Here is a 22,765-nt window from a genome sequence, read left to right as displayed (position 1 = left end):
AATTGGTTGGTTGGTTGGTCAGGCTATCATAAATATAATATCTGTCAAAAAACATTATGCATGTTTTTAATACAAATGTTTTATTTCAGAAAGTATCCAGGCTTTCTTGACTAAGTAATATAAGTATCAACTTATAAAAAGGTTGGAAACGGGTTTGTGGCTGAGAGTCTGAAAATGGTGAAACTTCTAAAGAGCAGAAACTGCAGAGACATGGATCATAAGCATTCCATAGCTACAATCCCTTCACGCAATGGCTGGGGTATGACTCGGATCTGGGCGATAGGAACCATAATAATCAGTTGTCTCACGGGCTTTCCTTTCATTTATCTTCACTCTTCCTCCTTTCATTGTACTTCCTTCTGTTAATTGCCCGTCTCCTTTTTTGCTTCTGCTTTTTTACGCTTGACTTGTGGTTCTTTCTTTCCCTTCACTTGGTCCTTTCCTTCACCACTTTTCTTGTCTTTGGCATCAGTTTCTTTCGTATCTGTAGTCTTTCCTGCATCTTCCTTTTCTTTGGCCTGGCTTCCTTTAGCTGCAGAACTCTCAGTGTTTTCTGGAGGTTTCTGTCCTTGTGGTGTCCCAGCCTTACTCTTCTTTACTTTCGCTTTTGGTCCTTTTGGTGTTTTGGCCTCACTCTCCTTCACTTGAGATTCTGGTCCTTGTGGTATTTCCACCTCATTCTCCTTCTCTTGAGATGCTGCTTGTCCTTGTGGTATTTCCACCTCACTCTCCTTTTCTTGAGATGCTGGTCCTTGTGGTATCCCGGCCTCACTCGCCTTTACTTGGGCTTCCTCTCTTGTTGGCATTCCCAGGTCGCTCCCCTTTGCCTTGGCCTCCATGTCTACCTTCCCTGTGTCTTTTGCTTTTCTTTCCTTCTTTGTTTTGTGCGCCAAGGACTGATCAGAACCTGTGAAGGAGATTTCCTTCTTTAGTGCTTCCTTGTCTTTGTCTTCGCTACTCTTTGACTTTGCAGTGCCTCCACTTTTTAGAATCGAGACTCTGGGATCTGATTTTTTTGCAAGTTCTCCATCCATGTAACCTGGAAATATAACTGAGCACACAACAAAAGTGCACAATTCAGATAAGTATGTTCTCTCTATTCCTACTTCCCCCCCTGATATTGGTTTCTTTTTCTTTCTTTCTTTTTTTTGTGTGTTTTAAAACTGACAGACTGGAGATAACTTGAGTTTTTCCTGAAAATATAAAATGGTGGAATGCTACACGTGAAGTGTTGATAACATTCCAGACTCTTTCGATAAATTGGAAGATTAATGAAAGATAAAGTAAAATGTAGTATAAGCGAGCTGACATTTGTTCAGTATGTTCTACCAAATGAATAATGCTGATAATAGCTAAAGAAGGATGTATTCGGAAAAGAAATATAATTTAAATTTAGAAACAATTGTGGAAAGAAACAATATTGTTTCTTAAAATAGAAAAAGGAAGTTCAAAATATACTTTCCATATTAAATAAAAGCACATCTCATTGTGCAAAAGTAATAATAGTGCTAGTTGATATTAATTAAGTGCTCACCACATACCAGGCACTCACTGTTCTGAGCACTTTATACACATTAACTTATGTAATCCTCACAATGACCATTTAGGGTAAGTACTATTACTACCCCCATTTTACAGATAAAGAAACTGAGGCACAGAAAGTTTAAATAAATGTGAATATGGTCATGAAATTAGCAGGTGGTGGAGCTAGGATTTGAACTGAGCAGTTAGACTCCAGAGTTCAGTTTTAATCACCACTACTAGACTGTTTCTTGCAATATCGGCTAACTCACTTCGCAAAAATTCCAGGGACCTTTTATTATGTTTAGGCAAAGCAGCTCTGCTATGTCTTATGTATGTGTTACCTAAAAAGATTGAATTTGTTAGCTAGCTTTTAAAATTTTTTATTTTTTTTTTTAGCAATTTGACTGAATTAAGAAAAACAAAATCTGTGCTATCAAGGAGAATTGTGTGGATTCATGCTATGGAGCAGAGGTGTGTCTTGCTTTGAACAAAGCTAACATTTAATATTAATATAGTAGAAAGAATACTGAATTTAAAAGCCGAATCAGAACATCTGGGTTTAGTATTCCTGCCAGCAGGGTTTATTTAGGTAAGTCGGTTAACCCCCAAAGACTCACACCTCATATTTAGTTTGTTTGCTCTCTCCACTTTGTAGAGTTAAGTTTTCTAGACAGATAGTTTAAGGAGGATGGCTTTTAGAGTCAGACTAGTTCAAATCTTGGCTCCATACCTAACTAGCTGGGTGACCTTTTGCAAACTTTACTTTTTTATCTGTAAAATGGGAGCAATAGTAGTAACTTCTTCACAAAAGTGTTGTGAGGATTAAATAATATCATCTAAGTAAAGCACTCAGTACAGCGCAGTAAGTATTGGCTATTACTACAACCAAATGAGACAGACCAGGCAAAAACTTTCTCAAAACTATTAAGACGAGTTATTCTTAGTTCCAACCAAATAATTTAGAGGAATAATATATACATGACAGGAAGACTTCTTGCATAATAACTAATTATTTGACTTTTTCAATTTTAAAAGCTTTTTGGTACATTTAGAGTTTGTTGTTTGAAAAATTGACATATATAGAACTGTATTTTATCAGTACTAAAAAGTGAGACACACCTGTATTAGATAGAGAGGTAATTATGAATCAAAATGAATGTCGTAGTGCAGTGTTTCCTGTTTGACATTTTAATCTTTTGACACCAAAATCAAAATTATATTTGAAACTCTGCATTAATGCTTTCTGAACTTTTTATTTTTTATTTTTTTGGTGTATTTTCCTCACTATCTTGTTCATTAAGATATAGAAACTAGATATTTTATTTTAGACAAACTCATTTCCAACTTTCCAATGAAAGCCAGTGGTACTATATCCCTAGTCCTTCTGTACTGAGAAACACAGCCCAGGATATCTTGCTATCTGTCAGTATCTGTCAGTATCACCAGTGGACAGCTTCTGCTTGGGGTGTGGTGTGGAGTGAAGAGAGTGTATTTTTCCACCAAAGCGTCTAACTTTATGAATTCAATGGAATGTACTTCGATACAAACTGACTTTTCTTAGTTTATGAATAATTTTTAGTTTTACCATCTCTTGGAGGTAATTTATTCCTTGTTTACTGTCATTTATACTACTGCATTTCCCATTTTTAACCTAAATTTACCTCCTAAATAATTTAGATTCTGTCAATCAAAATGAAGTATTCTAGTATTTAAGGAAACAATCAGTGTCTATGTTAGCTACAATTTTGTAGAATTTATAAAATGTTTATTATTTTTCCCATTACAAAATACCTCCAGTCACTTCTCATAGGATCTTCATACCCTTGAATATTTTAATATTTTTGCCTAATATTTTTGATCTCAAACTAAATGTAAGAAATTAGTTTTGCTGGGGATGTATTTTTTAGGACTCTAGTTATCCCATAAAGTGAGGTTCCCTTTATTTCAACTTTGTATTACAGAAGGAAGGCACAAATCATCATTCCACCAAACCCTAAATTCCTCTCTCCCTTCTTCCAGATTTCTAGACGGTGCATCAGTCTTTCCTCCCCCTTGCTCCCCACAAGTTCCATAATACAAACCTTTGTAAATCCTGCCTAAGTGTCCATTCATTGCAGGTGGTAGCTTATACAACAAAATTCTAATAAAATTAAAAGATTTAATCAAGACCTTGACAATCATTGTAATGTATTCAGGCTGATTAAAAAGTTTAAATTGATGGACATAAGACACTGGGGGGTAAGGGAGGCCAGGGGATTGTCAAGGGCGGGGGTGGGGGGGGGGGAACGACACATATGTAATACCCTTTGTAATACTTTTAGCAATAAAAAAAAGTTTAAATTGAAAAAAATATTTTAATTGGATAAGTTTTGTCAAAGCAGAAAGATATCAAGAAATAACTATCACATTTAATCATCCTAATTGTTATGATTCTTAAATAATGTAGAACATAGACCAGGGCCTTTCTTAGGAAACTAACATTACTTGGTTCTTAATCCAGTGCCCGCCAGTGAGAGCACAGTCAGTAGAAGATTTGAGAGATGAAGCATCCTGGTTCTCAGGCCACGAACCAACATTTAAAAGGTCACATACTTATCAGCTGACTATAGAGGAGAGAAAATAAGGGCCTCAACCTGAGAGGTGATCGAGTCTGATGGGCTGATGTGTCATAAATCTTTCTTTGAATAAAGGAATTCAACCTTAACCTCGTTTATTAAAATATTAACAGGGAAGAACATGTTTGAAATATTGTCAATAACAATATATCTTTTAAAGTAAAGAAATGAAAAAGTTAACCAGATTGTATTTCTGGCAATTGAAAAACATTTACCAAGAACGAATTCATTTCTAGGAAGGGACTTGGCCTGTGAGCCTTTCTCATCGCCCCTTCCTCTTTAAGGGACATGCTTGGTCTTATCACCTTCCCCAGGTGGGGAGGGCACGTGGGGAGCAGGCCCCTCATGACTGCTCGGAATGCCCTCTCTCCCAGCTTCACGGCCTCTCCCCCAACCACAAGCCAACCCTCGTTCCAGTGGAAACTGAGGAAGAACAGTGAGGTTTAAATAGGAGCATCTTTTGTGTTTGCCAGCGGTTAGAATGTTTGAGATGCTTGAGGGTATCTCACTACATCTCAGTCTTACTTGCTTCTTATGATATGTTTACAGAGTTTTAAAAATTGCCTTTCTCTTTCATTTCATATGATGGATTTCCTTGAAGAGCTGAGCCTACATTAAATAATCCGGACATAGAGAAATTTGAATTTAGAAAACAGTTAAAAGACACGCATCGATTTAAATGGATGCCTTTTATTTTTAACCTTTTGTGTGCATTTAATTTACAGCTTCTCTAGTAGATGCATATTTGTATTTACAAATATTTGCTTTACAGATAAGGCTTCCGGAGTAATCACAACAGAGGCATTTGTGGTTCAGTGTAAGATGCAGTGTGTAGAGGTAGAAGGTGTGTTCACTTTGGGACAGGAAGCCCTGTGTTTGCATCCTGCTTTTTACCAACCCTTTAACTTTGTAAATGTCTGAGCCAGTTTCCTGATCTGTAAAGCAGGGGGTAATAATAGCTACCAAGCAGGGCTATGGTAAGAATGAGAGATACTTACGGGGTTTGAAAATGCCTAGCACAGTGCATAGTATATAGTAGAAATTCAATACCTACTATCCCTCAAAGTAAGTTATTTAGAGGCAATAGAAAATAGATAAGATTTTGTTCTGAACTATTTTTTTCTATTCATATGATACAGTAGGCCTTTACTTACAACTGAAAAAGAGTTTTGAATTACCAGTGAGGAACTAATGGGATTCAGAACCAATCTTTCTTTTATCATGTTTTGCTGGGAGTCAGTGAGGAGACTCAGAGTCAGGAAGATGGCCAGAGATCATGCCACTCTTTTGTATGAATTCATCTCCTCTATAGCAATCTCTCCAAAAATAGTTTTCGAAAGTATTGCTTCATTTTGGAGAATGGGGACATTTAAAATGGCCTTAGAAGCACAAGTATGTATTTTGGGAGTAGAAACAGCCAGGCCAGAAAATAACTATAAACAATGTACAATATCATTTAAGAATAGATAAGGAACTTACCCATAGGAGATAATGCTAAAAATAAAACACAAAAGAAAGATTAGTGGGAATTTTCTAACTCAAGGAGAACCCAGTTCTAATGATACCCTCTGTGGGTAAATGTTCTGCAGGACCAGCGGGGGACGTGGAATCCCCCAGTGATTTCAGCCCCAGGACTGCTGCTGGCCCACGCTCCACATCCTCCTCCACAGCAACTCTAGCTTTACTAATTTCATACCTTCCCATTGTAATTTCCTACTTTCATTGTTTTCACAAGTCAGTTTTTTTTCCCCATTCTTCTTCAGATCAGTTTGAAAATGTGTGTTGTTGGTCAATTGTCAAAATTGTGTCTTGTCCTGACACCTATTCTTTTTTACATGCATAGCTAATCTATATCTTTTATTAATCTTTATTGTTGAAAGTTTTACAAATGCTTTTCCCTTCCCCATGGACTCCTTCTAGACTGCACCTGTTGTACCCCCTCCTCCAGGCCTTTACCGCCCTATTGTCTGTGTCCGTATATGCATACGAGTTCTTTGGTTAATATCTCCCCTCCGCCCCCCACCTTCCCTCTGAGATTTGACAGTCTGTTCTATGCTTCTATTTTGTTCATCAGTTTTTGTTCATTGGATTCCACATATAAGTGAGATCACATGATACTTCTCTTTCTCTGACTGGCTTATTTCACTTAACATACTCTCCAGGTTCCTCCATGCTGTCTAAAAGAGTAAGAGATCCTACTTTTTTACTGCTGCATAATATTCCATTGTGTAAATGTACCACTAGGAATATGTCCTAGGAAACCTGAAGAACCAATCAGAAAGAATGTATGCTCCCCTATGTTCATAGCAGCACAATGTACAATAGCTCAGTTCTGGAAATATCCCATGTGCCCATCAGTAGATGACTGACACCTATTCTTTTCATCAGTTTTAGAGGATTTTCTTTTTTAGAAAAAATTATTCATTGCCAGATTATAGCACAAGGAAAACACGCTATCTTGTGGGTAGACTGGATGGGAATATATGCCAACAATCTTTGGCAGTAAATAGCCCAAATAAAATATAAGACCATTCTATTTTGTTATAAAACAAACATAGATAAGAGAGAATCAAAGTATGAGAATATAATTTAAGAAATAATGACTAAGTTAGAAGAATGTGAATACAAAAAAATTTGGAAACAAAATCTCAAGGGTCCTGGATACAGTAATAGGTAAGATAAGGAAATGATCCAAACTTACTGATTTTTCCAGAATCGTCAACTGAAAGAGATAAAGACAAACACATCAGTAGATACTTGAATTTCCTATATTTTCCATCCCATAAGTCTCTGCACTAGGTAGAATCTGTGTCATGCATTTAAGTTCCATTTATTTAAATGTGGGAAACTTCCACTGCTCTTGTCCTGTTGTAGTTTAAAAAGAATTTGTAATTAGCTGCTTTATTTAAACACTTTTTATTGAAATATATTTGCACATTTAAGGTGAACAGCACATTAACTTGACACATTTACATATAGTAATATGATTGCCAGTGTAGGGATCATCTATACTAATAAAAGGGTACTATGCTAATTAGACCAATTGACTGGACATTTTCTGGACATCCGACTTCCTTCTGGACAGTTAGGAGGCAACCAGGCCAGCAGGGGAGCAGTTAGGGAGCAATTAGACCAGCAAGCAGAGATGGTTAGGGGCAATCAAGCAGGCAGGTAGAGTGGTTAGGGGCAATCAGGAAGGCAGGCAGGTGAGAGGTTAGGAGCCAGCGGTCCAGGATTGCAAGAAGGATGATCCCTGCGGGATCGGGCCTAAACCGGCAGTTGGACATCCCCCTAGGTATCCTGGATTGGAGAGGGTGCAGGCCAGGCTGAGGCCCTCCCCGCCCCCCCCCTGCACCAATTTTGTGCACTGGGCCTCTAGTCTATATAATAAAAGCCTAAGGGACTGTTACGGTGGAACGACCAGAACGAGTGGTTGCTATGATGCACACTGACAACCACGGGCTGACGCTCAGTACAGGAGCTGCCCCCTGGTGGTCAGTGCTCTCCCACAGGGGGAGCAGCCGCTCAGCCAGAAGCCAGGCTCATGGCTAGTGAGCACAGTGGCAGTGGTGGGAGCCTCTCCCACCTCTGCGGCAGTGCTAAGGAGCAATGAGCTTAGCAGTAGAGTCTGCTGGTAAGGAGCCTGCTGCTAAGAAGCAGCAAACTGAGCAGTAAGGAGCCAGCAGGTGGACATCCCTTGAGGAGTCCTGGTCTGCGAGGGGGCACAGACTAGGCTGAGGGACCTCCCCGCCAGTGTATGAATTTCATGCTGGGCCTCTAGAGTTACATAATGATCCTTTCTTTTTTGTGGTTGGAGTTATATGTTTTAGTCTCTTAGCAAGTTTGATGATTATAATACAATATTATTGTCTACATTTACTATACTGTGTATTAAACTTCTAGGTCAGTGGTTCTCAAACTTCCTAATGCCACGACCCTTTAATACAGTTCCTCATGTTGTGGTGACCCTCAACCATAAAATTATTTTTGTTGCTACTTTATAACTGTAATTTTGTGTCTGTTATGAATCGTAATGTAAGTATCTGATATGCAGGATGTATTTTCATTGTTACAAATTGAACATAATTAAAGCATAGTGATTAATCACAAAACAATATGTAATTATATATGTGTTCTGATGGTCTTAGGTGACCCCTGTGAAAGGGTTGCTCGACCCCCAAAGGGGTCGCAACCCACAGGTTGAGAACCACTATTCTAGGCCTTATTTATGACTCATTGCAAGACTGTACTTTTGAACATCTGTCCTATCTCACATCCCTTAACCTCTGGAACTTTCTGTTTTTATAAGTTTGACTTTATTAGATTCCATATGCAAATGATACCATATAGTACTTGTCTTCCTCTGTCTGTCTTGTTCATCTATATATATAAAAGCCTAGGTGACTGGCTAAATGTTCAACTGTTTGACTGTTTGACCATTCCACCGGTAGCCACGATGCACACTGACCACCAGGGAGCACTCAACGAATAGGCATGGGAACATGGAACAGACTGATGAATCTCAGAGGGAAGCGGGGAGGGGAGAGGGTGGGGAGAGATTAAACAAAGATCTTATATGCACACTAGAGGCCTGGTGCACAGATTTGTGCATGTGCGTGGTCCCTCGGTCTGGCCTGTGGGGATGGGGCCGAAACTGGCAGTCTGACGTCCCCTGAGGGTTCCCAGATTATGAGAGGGTGCAGGCCAGGCTGAGGGACCCCACCAGTGCACGAATCCAGGCACCGGGCCTCTAGTTTACCATAATATGCTCAAGGTTCATTTATGTTGTTGCAAATTGCAGATGTCCTCCTTTCACATGGCTGAATAATATTCCACTGTGTATATAGGGCACATCTAATTGATCTATTCATCAGTTGATACAGACAGTTAGGTTGTCTCCATGTTTTGGCTATTATGAATAATGCTATAATAAGCAAAGGAGTGCATACATCTCTTTAATACCCCATTTTCATTTCCTTGTTTAAAAAATTTAACTTTATTGTTGAAAGCTTTACAGATGTTTTCTCCTTTCCCCACTCCAATGACCTCCTCCCTCCCAACTCCTGACCCCTCCCCAAGGCCTTTCTTTGGTGTACACTGGAAATTGCTATACCATTTGGAGAACCTATTTTCTGTTTGTTTGTGGTTTTTTTTTTTTTTGTAGTTTTATAACTTTGTTCAACAATCAGCATTAACTATAGATTTTTGAAAGTGGTAGCCAACATATAGACCTTGTTTAGTGAATCTTCATCCTTATTACGTGTTCTGGACTACCACTCCCAGATACATGAGGGACATTCCTTATTCCTTTGGCTGAGAAAGCCTTGTTGAGCTTGGTGTCAATGCACACATCTCCTTCATGGCAAATTTCCAGATCTCTCTCAGTTCCTGAGGGGCATGCTTCTTGAAACCCACTCCATAGATGAGCTTGTGAATGTTGATAAGTGTGTTCTCTGGTCATTACCTTATTGATGCCGAAAAGCGCTTTTTCTCATTACCCTTCTTGGTGGGAGCCATTTTGTTGGGTTTAGGTTGTAAAGATTCTGGTAGTTCTATTTTTAATTATTGAGGAAACTCAATATTGTTTTCCTTAGTGGCTGAACCAATTTACATTTCCACCAACAATGTGGAAATGTAAATGCACATCTCTTCAACACTTATCTCTGTGTTCTTGACAGTAACCATTTAACCCATGTGAGGTGTTAATTCATTGTGGTTGGCTTTGCATTTCCCTGATGATTAGTGATGTTGAAATCTTTTCATGTACATGTTGTCCACTCGGATATCTTGGGCAAAATTTTTCTTCAGTTCTTCTTCCCATTCTTAAATTGGATTGTTTTTTGATATTGAGTTGTATGAGTATTCTATTCTATTCTATTCTATTCTATTCTATTCTATTCTATTCTATTCTATTCTATTCTATTCTATTCTATTCTTGTTCTGTTCTATTAATTTTTCTATCACCATTTCCCCCCTCTATTCCCTCATCCACCTCCTTCGCCCCTTCTGTCTCCCTACAATTACCATACTTTTGTCCATGTCCATGAGTTCTCTCTTTTTTGCTCAACCCCTCCACCCTCAACCCCCACACCACCACCCCTCCACCAGAGGTGTCTGTTTATTCTTTATCTATGACTCTGTCTCTATTTTTTTTTTTGGTAGTTCAACTTGTTCATTAAATTCCACATATGAGTAAAATCAATATTAACCCCTTATCTGAAATTAGTTTGTAAAAAATTTCTCCTATTCTGAAGGTTGCCTTTCATTTTGTTGTTTCTTTTGTTGTGCAGAAGCTCTTAAGTTTGATGTTGTCCCACTTATCTGTGTTTGCTTTTATTGTTTGTGCTTTTGATGTCATATCCAGAAAATCAATGCCAAGATCACCATTTCTTCTAGAAGTTTTTTGGTATCAGGTTTTATTTTAAAATCTTTGATCTATTTTGAATTAACTTTCGTGAGTGGTTTAAGATAGGGGTTCAACTTTATTGTTCTGAATGTATTTATCCAGTTTCTCCAGCACCTCTTGTTGAAGAGACTGTCCTTTTCCCTTTGGGTGGTTTTGCCCCCTTCTCCAATATTTGTTGACCATATATGTGGATGGTTAATTCTGGGCTCTCTCTTCTGTTCCAATGTTCTGTGTGCCTGTTTTTAATGCCAGCACCATGCTGTTTTGATAACTATGGCCTTGTAGTATAGTTTGCTATTAGGTAGTTTGATTGTTCCAACTTTGTTCTTCCTTCTTAAGATGGCTGTTGCTATTTGGGGTCTTTTGTGGTTCCATAAACATTTTTAGAATATTTGTTCTAGTTCTGTGAAATACGTCATTGGTATCTTGATAAGAATAGCATTGAATCTGTAGATTGCTTTGGATAGTACAGACATTTTAACAACATTAATTTTTCCTTTCAATGAACATGGTATATGCTTCCACTTATTTGTATCTTATTCAATTTCCTCCTTCAGTGTCTTAAAATTTTCTGAATACAGGTCTTTTACATCCTTGGTTTAATTTATTCCTATGTATTATATTCTTTCTGAGGTAGTTGTGAATGGGATTGTTTTCTTAGTTTCCATTTCTGATAGTTTATCATTGGAGTATAAAAATGCAACTGATTTCTGCATATTTATTTAATATCCTGCTACTTTACTGAATTCATCTATCAATTCTAGTAGTTTTTTCTAGTAGGATTCTCTACATACAGTATCATGTCATCTGCATGACATGCAATTACTTCTTCCTTTCTAATTTGGGTGCCTTTTATTTCTTCTTTCTGTCTGATTACTATGGCTAGGACTTCCAATACTATATTGATTAAGAGTGGTGAAAGCAAACAACTTTTTTTGTTTCTATTCTTAAGGGGAACACGTGTAGTTTTTACTTATTCAATATATTGTTGGCTGTGCATTTGTCATCTATGACCTTTATTTATTTTTTAAATTTATTTTTAGATTATAGTTTACATTCAATATTACATTGTAATAGTTTCATGCTTACAGCACAGTGACTCCCCTGATATTTCAAGTACCCATCCGGCACCATACATAGTTATTGTAATATTATTGACTATATTCCCTATGCTGTAATTCACATTTCTGTGACTATTTTGTAACTGCCAATTTGTAGTTCTTTTTTTAACCTTTATTGTTGAAAGTATTACATATGTCCCCCTCTCCCCACTCCCATTGACCCCTTTTAACCTACCCCCGCCCCAATCCTTCACCACACCACTGTCTGTGTCCATGGGTTATGGTTGATTTCTTCCCACCCACCCACCCACCCACCCATCCCCACCTACCCACCCATCCCCACCTTCCCTCTGAGATTCAACAGTCTGTTTCATGCTTCTATGACTCTGAACCAATTTGTTCATAATTTATTTTGTTCTTTAGATTCCACATATGAATGAGATCATGTGATACTTGTCTTTCTCTGACTGACTTATTTCGCTTAGTATAATACTCTCCAGGTTCCTCCATGCTGTCTCAAAGGGTAAGAGATACTTCCTTTTTACTGCTGCATAGTATTCCATGGTGTAGATGTACCACAGCTTTTTTATCCACTCATCTAACTAATGAGCACTTGGGCAGTTTCCAGATCTTAGCTATTGTAAATAATGCTGCTGTGAACATAGGAGTGCACATGTTCTTTCTGATTGGTGTTTCAGTCTTCTTGGGATATATTCCTAGAAGTGGTATCACTGGGCCAAATGGAAGTTCCATTTTTAATTTTTTGAGGAAATTCCACACTGATTTCCATAGTGGCTGTACCAGCCTGATTCCCACCAACAGTGTATTAAAGTTCCTTTTTCTCTACATTCTTGCAAGCACTTGTTTGTTGATTTATTGTTGGCAGCCATTCTGACAGGTGTGAGGTGGTACCTCATTGTCATTTTAGTTTTCATCTCTCTGATGATTAGGGATGTTAAGCGTTTTTCCTTATGTCTCTTGTCCCTCTGTATGTCCACTTTGTAGAAGTGTCTATTTAGGTCTTCTGCCCATTTTTTAAAAATTGGGTTATTTGTTTTCTTTTTGTTGATTTGTATGAGCACACTGTATATTTTGGATATTAACCCCCTATCAGGTGTATTATTGGAAAATATGTTCTCTCATACAGTGGGTTCCCTTTTAATTTTGATGCTGATTTCTTTTGCTGTGCAGAAGCTTCTTATTTTGATATGGTCCCATTTGTTTATTTTTTCCTTTGTTTCTCTTGCACTGGGCATTGTATCAGTGAAAATTTGGCTACATAAGAGTCTGATATTTTGCTGACTGTGTTTTCTTCAAGAATTTTTATGGTTTCATGACCTTAAATCTTTTATCCATTTTTAGTTTATTCTTGTGTATGGTGTAAGTTGATAGTCTAGTTTCATTTTTTTACATGTAGCTGTCCAATTATCTCAGCACCATTTATGAAGAGACTGTCTTTATTCTATTGTATACTCTTGCCTCCTTTATCAAAGATTAATTGAGCATAATGGCTTGGGTTGATACCTGTGTTCTCTGTTTTGTTCCATTGATCTATTTGTCTGTTTCTGTGCCATACCAGGTTGTTTTCATTATAGTGGCTTTGTAATATAACTTAGTATCTGGTCTTATGATCCCTCCAACTTTTTCTTCCTTCAGCGTCTTTCTCTGGTTCCATATCAATTTTAGAGTGTTTGTTCTAGATCTGTGAAGTATGCCTTTTCTAGTTTCTCTTTCTGAGTGTTCATTAAAGTACCAATGATTTCTGGGTGTTAATTTTGTATCCTGCTTCATTGCCAAAATCCTTTATTAAATTTGGAAGTTTTTTGGTAGAATCTTTTGGGTTTCCTATGTACAATAACATGTCATGTGAAAATAATGGCAGTGTTATAATTTCCTTTCTAACTTGGATGCCTTTTATTTTTTCTTCTTGTCTGATCACTGAGGCTAGTACTTCTACTACTATGTTGAATAAAAGTGGTGAAAGTGGACAAACTTGTTTTGCTCCAGTTTTTAGGGGAAATTGCTTTAGTTTTTGCCCATTGAGTATGTAGATTTGTCATATATGGCCTTTATTAGGTTGAGATATGATCCCTCTATTCCCACTTTGTTGAGTTTTTTTTTAAAATAAAAAATGGGTGTTGGATTTCATAAAATGCTTTTTTTGCATCTATTAATATGATCATATCATTTTTGTCTTGCAATTTATTTATGCAATATAACACATTTATTAGTTTGTAGATATTGTAGCAGCCTTGCATCCCCAAAATAAGTCCCACTTGGTCATGTTATATGATCTCTTTAATATATTCTTAGATCCAGTTTGCTAATATTTTGTTGAGGATTTCGGCATCTATGTACATCGGGTATCTTGGTCTGTAATTCCCTTTCTTTGTAGTGTCTTTATCTGATTTTGAAATTATGAGAATGTTAGCCTTGTAAAATGAGCTTGGGAGTCTTCTTTTCTCTTGAATATTTTGGCAGAGTTTGAGAAGGGTAGGTGTTTATTTCTTGTCTAAATATTTGGTAAAATTCACCTGCTAAGCCACCCAGTCCAAGACTATTTTTTTTTGGGAGTTTTTTGATTACTGCTTCAATTTAACTAATTGTCATCTGTCTATTCAGATTCTCTGATTCTTCCTGAATCAGTTTTGGAAGATTATATGTTTCTAGAAATTTATCCATTTTGTCCAGATTGTTCAATTTGTTGCATAGTTGTTCATAACATTTTCTTACAATCCTTTGAATTTCTTTTGTCAGTTTTTACTTCTTATCTTTCATTTCTGATTTTATTTATTTGAGTCCTCTCTGTTTTTTCTTAATAAGCTGGTTAAAGGGTTGCTTTTGGTTTCATTGATCTTTTTTTATTGTTTTGTTAGACTTGTTTATTTTCACTCTGATATTTATTATTTCCTAATTTGTATTCACTTTGGACTTTGTTGTTCTTTTACAAGTTCCTTTAAGTATAAAGTTAGATTTTGGGGGGAAGATTTTTCTTGTTTTTTGAGATATGCCTGGAGTGCTATGAATTTCCCTCTCAGGACTGCTTTTTTTGTGTCCCATGGATTTTTGGTTGTTGTGTTCTCATTTTCATTTGCTTAAGGTAACTTCTTCCTTGATTTTGTTGTTAACCCATTCATTGTTTAGTACTGTATTATTTACCTTACAGGTCTTTGGATGTTTTTCAGTTTTCTTCTTGCAGTTGATTTCTAGTTTCATACAATTTGGTCAGAGATGCTTGATATGATTTTAATCTCCTTACATTTATTTATATTTATTGTTTATTTAATTTGATAGGATATATATATATATATATATATATATATATATATATATATTGAGAGAGAGAGAGAGAGAGAGAGAGGAGAAACATCAATGTGAGAGAGAAACATTAATCAATTGCATCCCGCATGCACCCTGACTGGGGATTGATCGAACCTGCAACCGTGGTATTTGCCTTGACTGGGAATTGAACCCCCCACCTTTTGGTGCACTGGATGATGCTCCAACCAATTGAGCAACACTGCCCAAGGCTATTTATTTATTTTTAATCTTCACCTGAGGTTATGTTCACTAATCTTAGAGGAAAAGGGAGAGAAAGAGCTGGAGAGAAACTTCGATGTGTGAAACATCGATCAATTGCCTCCCACATGCACCCTGAGGTTACACCAGACAAGGCTCTTACATTTATTGAAACTTGTTTTGTGTCCCAACATGTGGTCTATCCTAGAAAATGTCCCAGGTGCACTTGAAGAGAATACATATTCTGCTGCTTTTGGGTGAAATGCTATAAAGATAATCAGTGAAATCTATTGAATCTAGTGTGTCATTTAAGGCCACTGTCTCCTTGTTGATTTCTGTCTGGAAGATCTATCCATTGATGTCAATGGGGTGTTGAAATCCCCTACTATGACTGTGTTACTGTCAACTTCTTCCTTTTTGTTACAAAGATTTGACATATTTAGGTGCTCCTGTGTTAGGTGCATACATGCTTACAAAGATTATATTGCCTTGTTAGATTTCTCCCTTTATCATTATGTAGTGTCCTTCTTTGTCTTTTACTATAGCCTTGGCTTTAAAGTCTATTTTGTTAGATATAATAAGTATTGTCACCCCAGCTTTTAAAAAAAATTCCATTTGCATGAAATATCTTTCCCATCTCCTCTGAGGTGGGTCTCTTGCAGACAGCATATATATGGGAGTTGTTTTCTTATCCATTCAGCTACCCTATGCCATTTGATTGGAGTATTTAAGCCATTTACATTTAAAGTGATTATTGATACATAAGTATTTATTGCCATTTTATTTTTAAACCTTCTTCTTCTTCTTCTTCTTCTTCTTCTTCTTCTCTCTTCTTCTTCTTCTTTCTTCTTTCTTCTTCTTCTTCTTCTTCTTCTTCTTCTTCTTCTTCTTCTTCTTCTTCTTCTTCTTCTTCTTCTTCTTCTTCTTCTTCTTCTTCTTCTTCTTCTTTCTTCTTCTTCTTCTTCTTCTTCTTTTTCTTCTTCTTCTTCTTCTTTTCTTCTTCTTCTTCTTCTTCTTCTTCTTCTTTTCTTCTTCTTCTTCTTCTTCTTCTTCTTCTTCTTCTTCTTCTCCTCCTCCTCCTCCTCCTCCTCCTCCTCCTCCTCCACCTCCTCCTCCTCCTCTTCCTCTTTACAAGCCCTTTGACATTTTTTATAATACTGGTTTAGTGGTAACAAACGCCTTTAGCTTTGCCTTGTCTGAGAAGCTCTTTATTTCTCCTTCAATATCAAATGATAGACTTGCTGGATAAAGTAGCCTTTTTTGTAGGTCTTTGCTTTTCATTTGTTTCAATATTTAATGCCAGTCCCTTCTGGCCTGAAATGTTTCTCTTGAGGAATCAACTGACAGCTTTATGAGAGCTGCCTTGTAGGTAACTAACTGCCTTTCCCTTGTGACTTAAGATTTTATCTTTGTCTTTAAACTTTGCCATTTTAGTTATGACGTGTCTTGGTATGGGCCTCTTTGGGTCCACCTTGTTTGGGACTCTCTATGCTTCTTGGACCTGTGTGTCTTTTTCCTTCACCTGGTTTCCTTCACCTGGTTAAATTGGTTCTCAATCTCTTGCTCACTCTCTTCTGGTTCTGGTACCCCTCTGATTTGGATATTGTTGCACTTCATGTTCTCCCAGAGGTCCCTTAAAACTATCTTCATTCATTTTATTTTTTGCTGCTCTGATTTTTTTTCTACCTTGTCTTCCAAATAGCTGATTTGATCCTTTGTTTCATCCAACCTGTTTATTTCTTCCAGTCCATTCTTGATTTCAGATATTTCGTTCTTCATTTCTACTGGCCCTCTTTTATGGTTTCTATATCCTTTTACTAATTATTGAGCCTCCTTATAATCATTACTTTGAACTCTATAGCTGATAAATTGTTTGCCTCCACTTAATTTAGCTCTTTTTTCCCGGAGATTTCTTCTGTTCTGTCATTTGGGCCTCTTTCTTTGTCTCTCCCCTCTGGCTGCATCTTTGTGTTTGTTTCTATGTGTTAGGTAGATTTGCTAAGACTCCCAGGCTTGCTAGGGTGGTCTTATGTAGTAGGTGTCTTTTGGCACAGTCTCCCTGATCATCTGCTTTAGGAGTGTTCCTTGTGTGGGTTATGTTGGCCCTCCTTTTGTAATCGAGTCTTGATTGCTATTTTGTGCATGAGATTGAGTCTAAAGCTGGCTGACTGTGAGGCTCAACCTCCAACATGGCATGCAAGCTGCTGTGCAGGTGCTGAGCATATAAAGCAGAATTCACCTTAGCAGGGTTTGGTGCCCATTGAGATCGCCCCTTGGATGTGCTGCTTGAGAAACTTATTGTCTCCTGCTCTGTTGTCTGAAGCTGGACACTGAGCTTATTGGTCTGGGCCTCTTGGGGGTGACTCTGAAGCAGGCTAATGGCAGGTGCTGTCTGTGACTAGCTCTGGCAACCTTTAAGAGCTATCAGTGATCCACATATTGTGACCACCTCTGCTGGGCCTGATGCATGTGGCAAGAACCAAGCTGTGCACCAAGTCTGGCTTTTACCAGCTCTGGGCCTGGGGGCAGGTCACCAAAATCTCAAAGCACCCAGAGATCCATCTCCCCTTCCCCTGCAAGTTGCCTGTTAGGCTCAGTCACTGAAAGAGCCTCTGGCTTTATTCCTCAGACAAGTATAAGCTTCACAGGGTGGGGCAAGAGGGATCCCACAGGGCCGGGCTATTGCTCTCCCCACCTTCAGCTGATGTCACATGGAGGCATGTGCTCTGCCTGAGAAAGATGGCTTCTTCATATGTTTTTATGTTGCTGATTAGTATCTTTTCATTTGAGCTTGAAGAATTCCTCTCAGCATTTCTTGTAAGGCAAGTCTAGTGTTGGTAAATTCCCTTAGATCTTGTTTTTCTGGGAAAGCTTTTATTTTTTCATTCATATTTGAAAGATAACAGCTGGAAAGTATTCTAGGCTGGAAACTTTCATCTTTCAACTCTTTGAATATACATTTCACTTTCTCCTGGTTTGTAGAGTTTCTGCTGAGAAATATGCTGCTAACTTAATGGTGGTTACTTTGTAGGTTATTTCTTTTTTTTCTTTGCTGTCTGTGAGAAATTATTTCTTTATCATTGACTTTTGATGGTTTCATTGCAATGTGTCTTGGAAAAGTCTTTTTGCATTGAGGTAATAGGATGTCCTATTAGCTTCATGGATTTGTATGTCCAATTCCTCCCCAAGGTTTGGGAAGTTCTCAGCTATTATTTCTTTAAACTCTGTCCCCATCTCCCTATCTTCTTCTGGCACACCAATTATTCTTATATTTGCATTTTTGATAGAATCTGATGGCTTTTGTGGTTTCTTCACTTTTAAAAAATTTGTTTGCTCTCCTTTTATAACTGAATTATTTTTATATTCCTATCCTCCAAGTCATTTATTCTTTCTTCCATTTGGTTTGCCTTGCCACATACTAGTATATACTCTATTGCTTCCTTCATCTCATTTATGACTTTTTCAGCTCTAGAATTTATTCAGTTCTTCTTTATAATTTCAGTTTCTTAGATAAATAACTTCATCTGTTCATTGATTTCATTCATGAGTTCATGGAATTGGTTTTCTGAGTTTTCTTCTAGCTCATTAAATTTCTTTATAACAGATTTTTAAATTCTTTATGAGGTAGAATGTAATATTCTGTGCCTCAGAGTTTGGTTGCTGAAAAATTATTATTCTCTCTTTTTTGTGATACTTATTTATTTTACATGGTGTTTGATGATATGTGCTTCTGCTTTTGCATTTGAAGTAGCAAACACATCCTAGTTAAGAATTTATATTTACTTTGTTTCTTACAATTTAGGCTGGCAATTAGAAACTTTTTTTTTTTTTGCCTGTGGTGGGGGCAGGCTAGAAAGGGTCAATGGGGAAAAATGGAGACATATATAATACTTTCAATAATAAAGATTTTTTTAAAAGCACCTTTTTTAAAAATTATTTATTCTAGAAGGTGACGCTATAACTAATTTGTGGTATTTCCTCCAGGACCTGGGTCTGGGGGCTGCACTTGGGAACACACAGGAGCTTTCAGCAGAGTTGGAGGAGATATGGCTTAACACCTCTCTGGCTTTGGAGAGTGTCCACAGGCTGGTGGGGATCCTTGATTGGGACACTCCCAGAGGTGTGTAGCCCAGCAGCCACCTCTTACACTTCCTGTCTGACCAGGTCACTCCCCTGCTTAAGACCCACCAGTGACTGGCCATATCTTGCTTGACCAAAGTCATTACCACACCTTTCAAAGGAAGACCCCAGGAACACAGGCTGTCCCCCATAACTTTTTTCTTGAATGTAAAAGAAGTGTTTTATTTATACATGGCTAACATGCTCAAGGGAAAATAAATAAAAACAGGACAGGTCAAAATCCCCTATAACTCTTTGATAGCTTCCCTTCACCTTATTTTTCATTCTGCTCCAGCCTCACTTGCTTTCCCTCAAAGAGTCTGAAAATATTTCTACGCCAGAGTGGTTTACTTATTGTCCTCTTTGTTTGAAATATTCTCCCCTCAGATATCTGCATGGCTAATTAATTCATCTCTTTCATGACCTATCAGTTGCTGAGAATAGGATGTTGAGTTCACCAGCTATGATTTTGAGTTTTTCTGTTTCTCTTTTCAGCTTTATCGGTTTTCTCTCCAATGAATTTTGAAACCCTGTTGTTTGGGACATACTGGTACACATTTGGGATTTCTGTGACTTCTTGGCGTATTGATTGTTCTTTGAATAATTATGTAATGTCCCTGGTAAATTTTTGCTCTGAGGTGTATTTTATGTGATATTAATATGATGGACAGGCCAGCAGAGGACATTTGGGTGATTTCTGAGCCTCTGTCATAGTTGACGGCTTTAAATCCTGCCTTTCACATTCTCTCTGAAAGACAAGTGAGGACATGCGCCGTCCTCTTCCTGTGGGGGAAGCTCCTGACAGACCCAGCCTGGCTTGCTGCTGGAATTGCATTGTGCCTTGCATTCCCCTAAATTCGTTTGAATTTTCAGCAAATAATTTGTCATCCTGAGCCCTAGCAGCTGCCCAAATGCGACCCCTTTCCTTGGGGTGGTTGTGGAGGTAAGGATGGCATGGACAGCTGGAGAAGTCAGACCACATGTTTAAGTATTTAAATTTTTTGTAAATTTGGTTGAATCATAGGAGAAGGAGCCTAATCTCTTTTCTATTTGGAAATGGGACGTGGACCCTCATGATGCCCTGTCGTCCTGCAACCTCCCTTAGGGTGTACAGACCCAAGGGGGAGGGAGCTTTGGTCTCAGCGGGAGGGGGACCCCAAGAACAAGTATCGGGGGGAGATGGCATGGAGTTTGAGTGGAAGTGACAGGCTCCCTTGGTGCAGGGTCCTTAGAGGGCATAGAGGGACAGAGGATGGGTTGAGAAGGAGGCTTAACAAGAAGTGGAGAAATGAAGTGGGGCAGAGGGTGCGGTTGAGGAAGGCGAAGAGGGGATTGCATATGGAAGGGGATGATGGAGGAAAGTGGTCTGCAGAGTCAGAAGAAGTAACATTATTGGGGGGGGGAGGTGTCATTGACTGGTGTCGTATTAATTACCGGAGGGGATTGAGTTTCAGGAGTTTTTTCATTAAGTAGGAGGATCTGAAAAGAGGTGACGGACCGACAGAGGAAAGGACAAGATCTAAGTGTCCAGAAAGCCTGGACATATGGAACCTCGGACCACTTGCCATTACGCTGAACTAAATTGTCGAGATCAGTTAAGATTTGGAAATCAAAAGTGCCATTTTCCAGCCAATGGCTCTGATTATCTAAAGGATGTTGTGGCCAGACCACGTTAGGAAAAAATGACATTATGACAATTTTGAGTCTTGGAATATCTTTCCATTTATTTAGTTTGGCTTTGATTTTGTGTTTTATTAATTTTTGGTTTTTAATTGGTACATTTAGACCAACAGTGTTTTTTTTTAAAAATGGAAACACAAAGGTTTGTTGTTTTCCTGAACATTATTAAAGGCAAGTACCAACTCAATTTATTCAGGGAGAAGTCCGAAAAGGCTTTCTAAGTGCTGCTCCTACCCCTTACTCTCTGAGCGGCAGTGCTGGTCCAGGTTTACGTCTGATAAATTCCACCGAGAGGGCAAAGGCCGACCTCTTCTGTCTTCCACTCTGTTTCACTTAGCGTTTCCCTTGTTTACATTGTGCAGTCTGTCCCTCCTTCTACTCATATCTTCTCATTTAACTTTTTCACCTTTTATGTTTTGGAGTTTTATTTTGTGACCCTGTAGCTTCAGATTGAAATATAAATGTCTTAGTGTGTTATTTCCTTGGTCTTTCCTGTCTTTTCACCCTCACATATTTGCCAGCATTGTGTCCTTTTGTTTCTCTTCCATAACCTAATTCTCTAAACAAATGAACAACTTTTTTTTCTCTCTGTTCTTAACACATTGATTGCTGTTCCTGTGGGCCTCTGACTTACCAAAACCAAAACCAAAACCAAAATTAAAAAGAAACCACCCCCCGACCCCCCTAATCCCAAACCACTGTAACTTAAAGAAAACATGGAGGGAAGAGATGGACCTGACTCTCTGGATTCAGTGTTGTCAGGTGTCAAGAGTGTCAGTGCAAACAGAGGAACCCAGATGTAACAGGACCAGGGGAAACCGAGAAAGACAATGAACTCACCAGCTGCTACTGGAGCAAATGCTGAAAAAGAAAATACAGCAAGTTATTATCTTTCTGAATTATGTATTCAGTTCTCATTGATTAGCAATGCACCGGCCCTTTCGCTTTGTGTGTGTGACCTCCTGGTTCATAGGTCTAGGCTCAACCACTGAGCCACACAGGCCAGGCCTTTTCCCTCAACCAAATGATATCATGAAAATTATTTTATTCCATATTTGAATTGTTCCTTAGGGCACATCTCTGGAATGGAATTATAAATTTAAAGGATACTATATTCTACGTATTTTGCAACATACTGCAAATTTCCTTTCTGGAAGGGTTAGATTAATTTAAGCAGGATCCGTGATGTATGAATGTGTAAGTTTTAGCAAAGCCTTGCTTATTACATTTAAATTTTTCTCTTCATTAGGTAAAACATATTACATCAGGGTCTTAATTTTCTGTTTCTTATTCAAATTTTTTGTTGCCACTCACTGGCCATATTATAGCTTCTGAATTCTTTAGTAACTTAAGTGTACTATATAATAGGGCACAGGGGGTGGGACAATGTGAATGTGAAATCCTTTCTATCAGGGAAAATGTCTACAGGACACTGGGATTAGGAAATAGATGAATAACAACTTACCAATAGGTATTGTTGTAACTGGCAGAACAACATGAAATAAAAACATATTAGCAGAGTTTTTGGATAAAGGCTATAGATATATATTCCTCCCTTTCTTATTCTTTCCAAGGCACTAACAGAACGATCTTTGGAGGACACCGCCCTCCCCCGGGAAGACATCCAGGGTGGAACCAGAGTGGGTGGCGTTGGTTTGTGGTGAAGGAGGAGCCCCAGTCGGGCGTGACTGGCGTCAGTGTATTTCCCTGCAGCAGAACGGCCAGGAGAGCTCGTACAATGTGCCCGGGCCATTCTGTTCCTCTCTTTCCTACCATGGAGGATTTGAATTTTTAAACAATTACAGTTCTGAATGCTAATTGCAGGTGACCTCTTTCCTCTT

At 38.2% G+C, this 22,765-nt stretch overlaps 1 protein-coding gene across 1 annotated transcript; it reads right to left on the bottom strand.

Annotated features, from left to right (window-relative positions):
- Positions 1 to 218: 218 nt before the first annotated feature.
- On the bottom strand, positions 219 to 22,399 carry TSBP1 (testis expressed basic protein 1). Its single transcript, XM_070418849.1, has 5 exons — positions 22,390 to 22,399; positions 21,765 to 21,785; positions 6,841 to 6,861; positions 5,619 to 5,633; positions 219 to 1,051 (listed from the first exon to the last, which is right to left on the bottom strand). Exons 4-5 carry the CDS (start codon positions 5,620 to 5,622, stop codon positions 363 to 365), a joined length of 693 nt encoding a protein of 230 aa, XP_070274950.1. The 5' UTR covers positions 5,623 to 5,633; positions 6,841 to 6,861; positions 21,765 to 21,785; positions 22,390 to 22,399; the 3' UTR covers positions 219 to 362.
- Between the last annotated feature and the right edge of the window lie 366 nt (positions 22,400 to 22,765).

This window comes from Myotis yumanensis, unplaced genomic scaffold, assembly GCF_028538775.1.
Source record: "Myotis yumanensis isolate MYYU_CA2020_CCGP unplaced genomic scaffold, mMyoYum1.0.hap1 SCAF_6, whole genome shotgun sequence".
Taxonomy (NCBI): Eukaryota; Metazoa; Chordata; class Mammalia; order Chiroptera; family Vespertilionidae; genus Myotis; species Myotis yumanensis.
The sequence above is the reverse complement of the archived record's forward strand: the minus strand, read 5'-3'. Positions and strand labels throughout refer to the sequence as shown.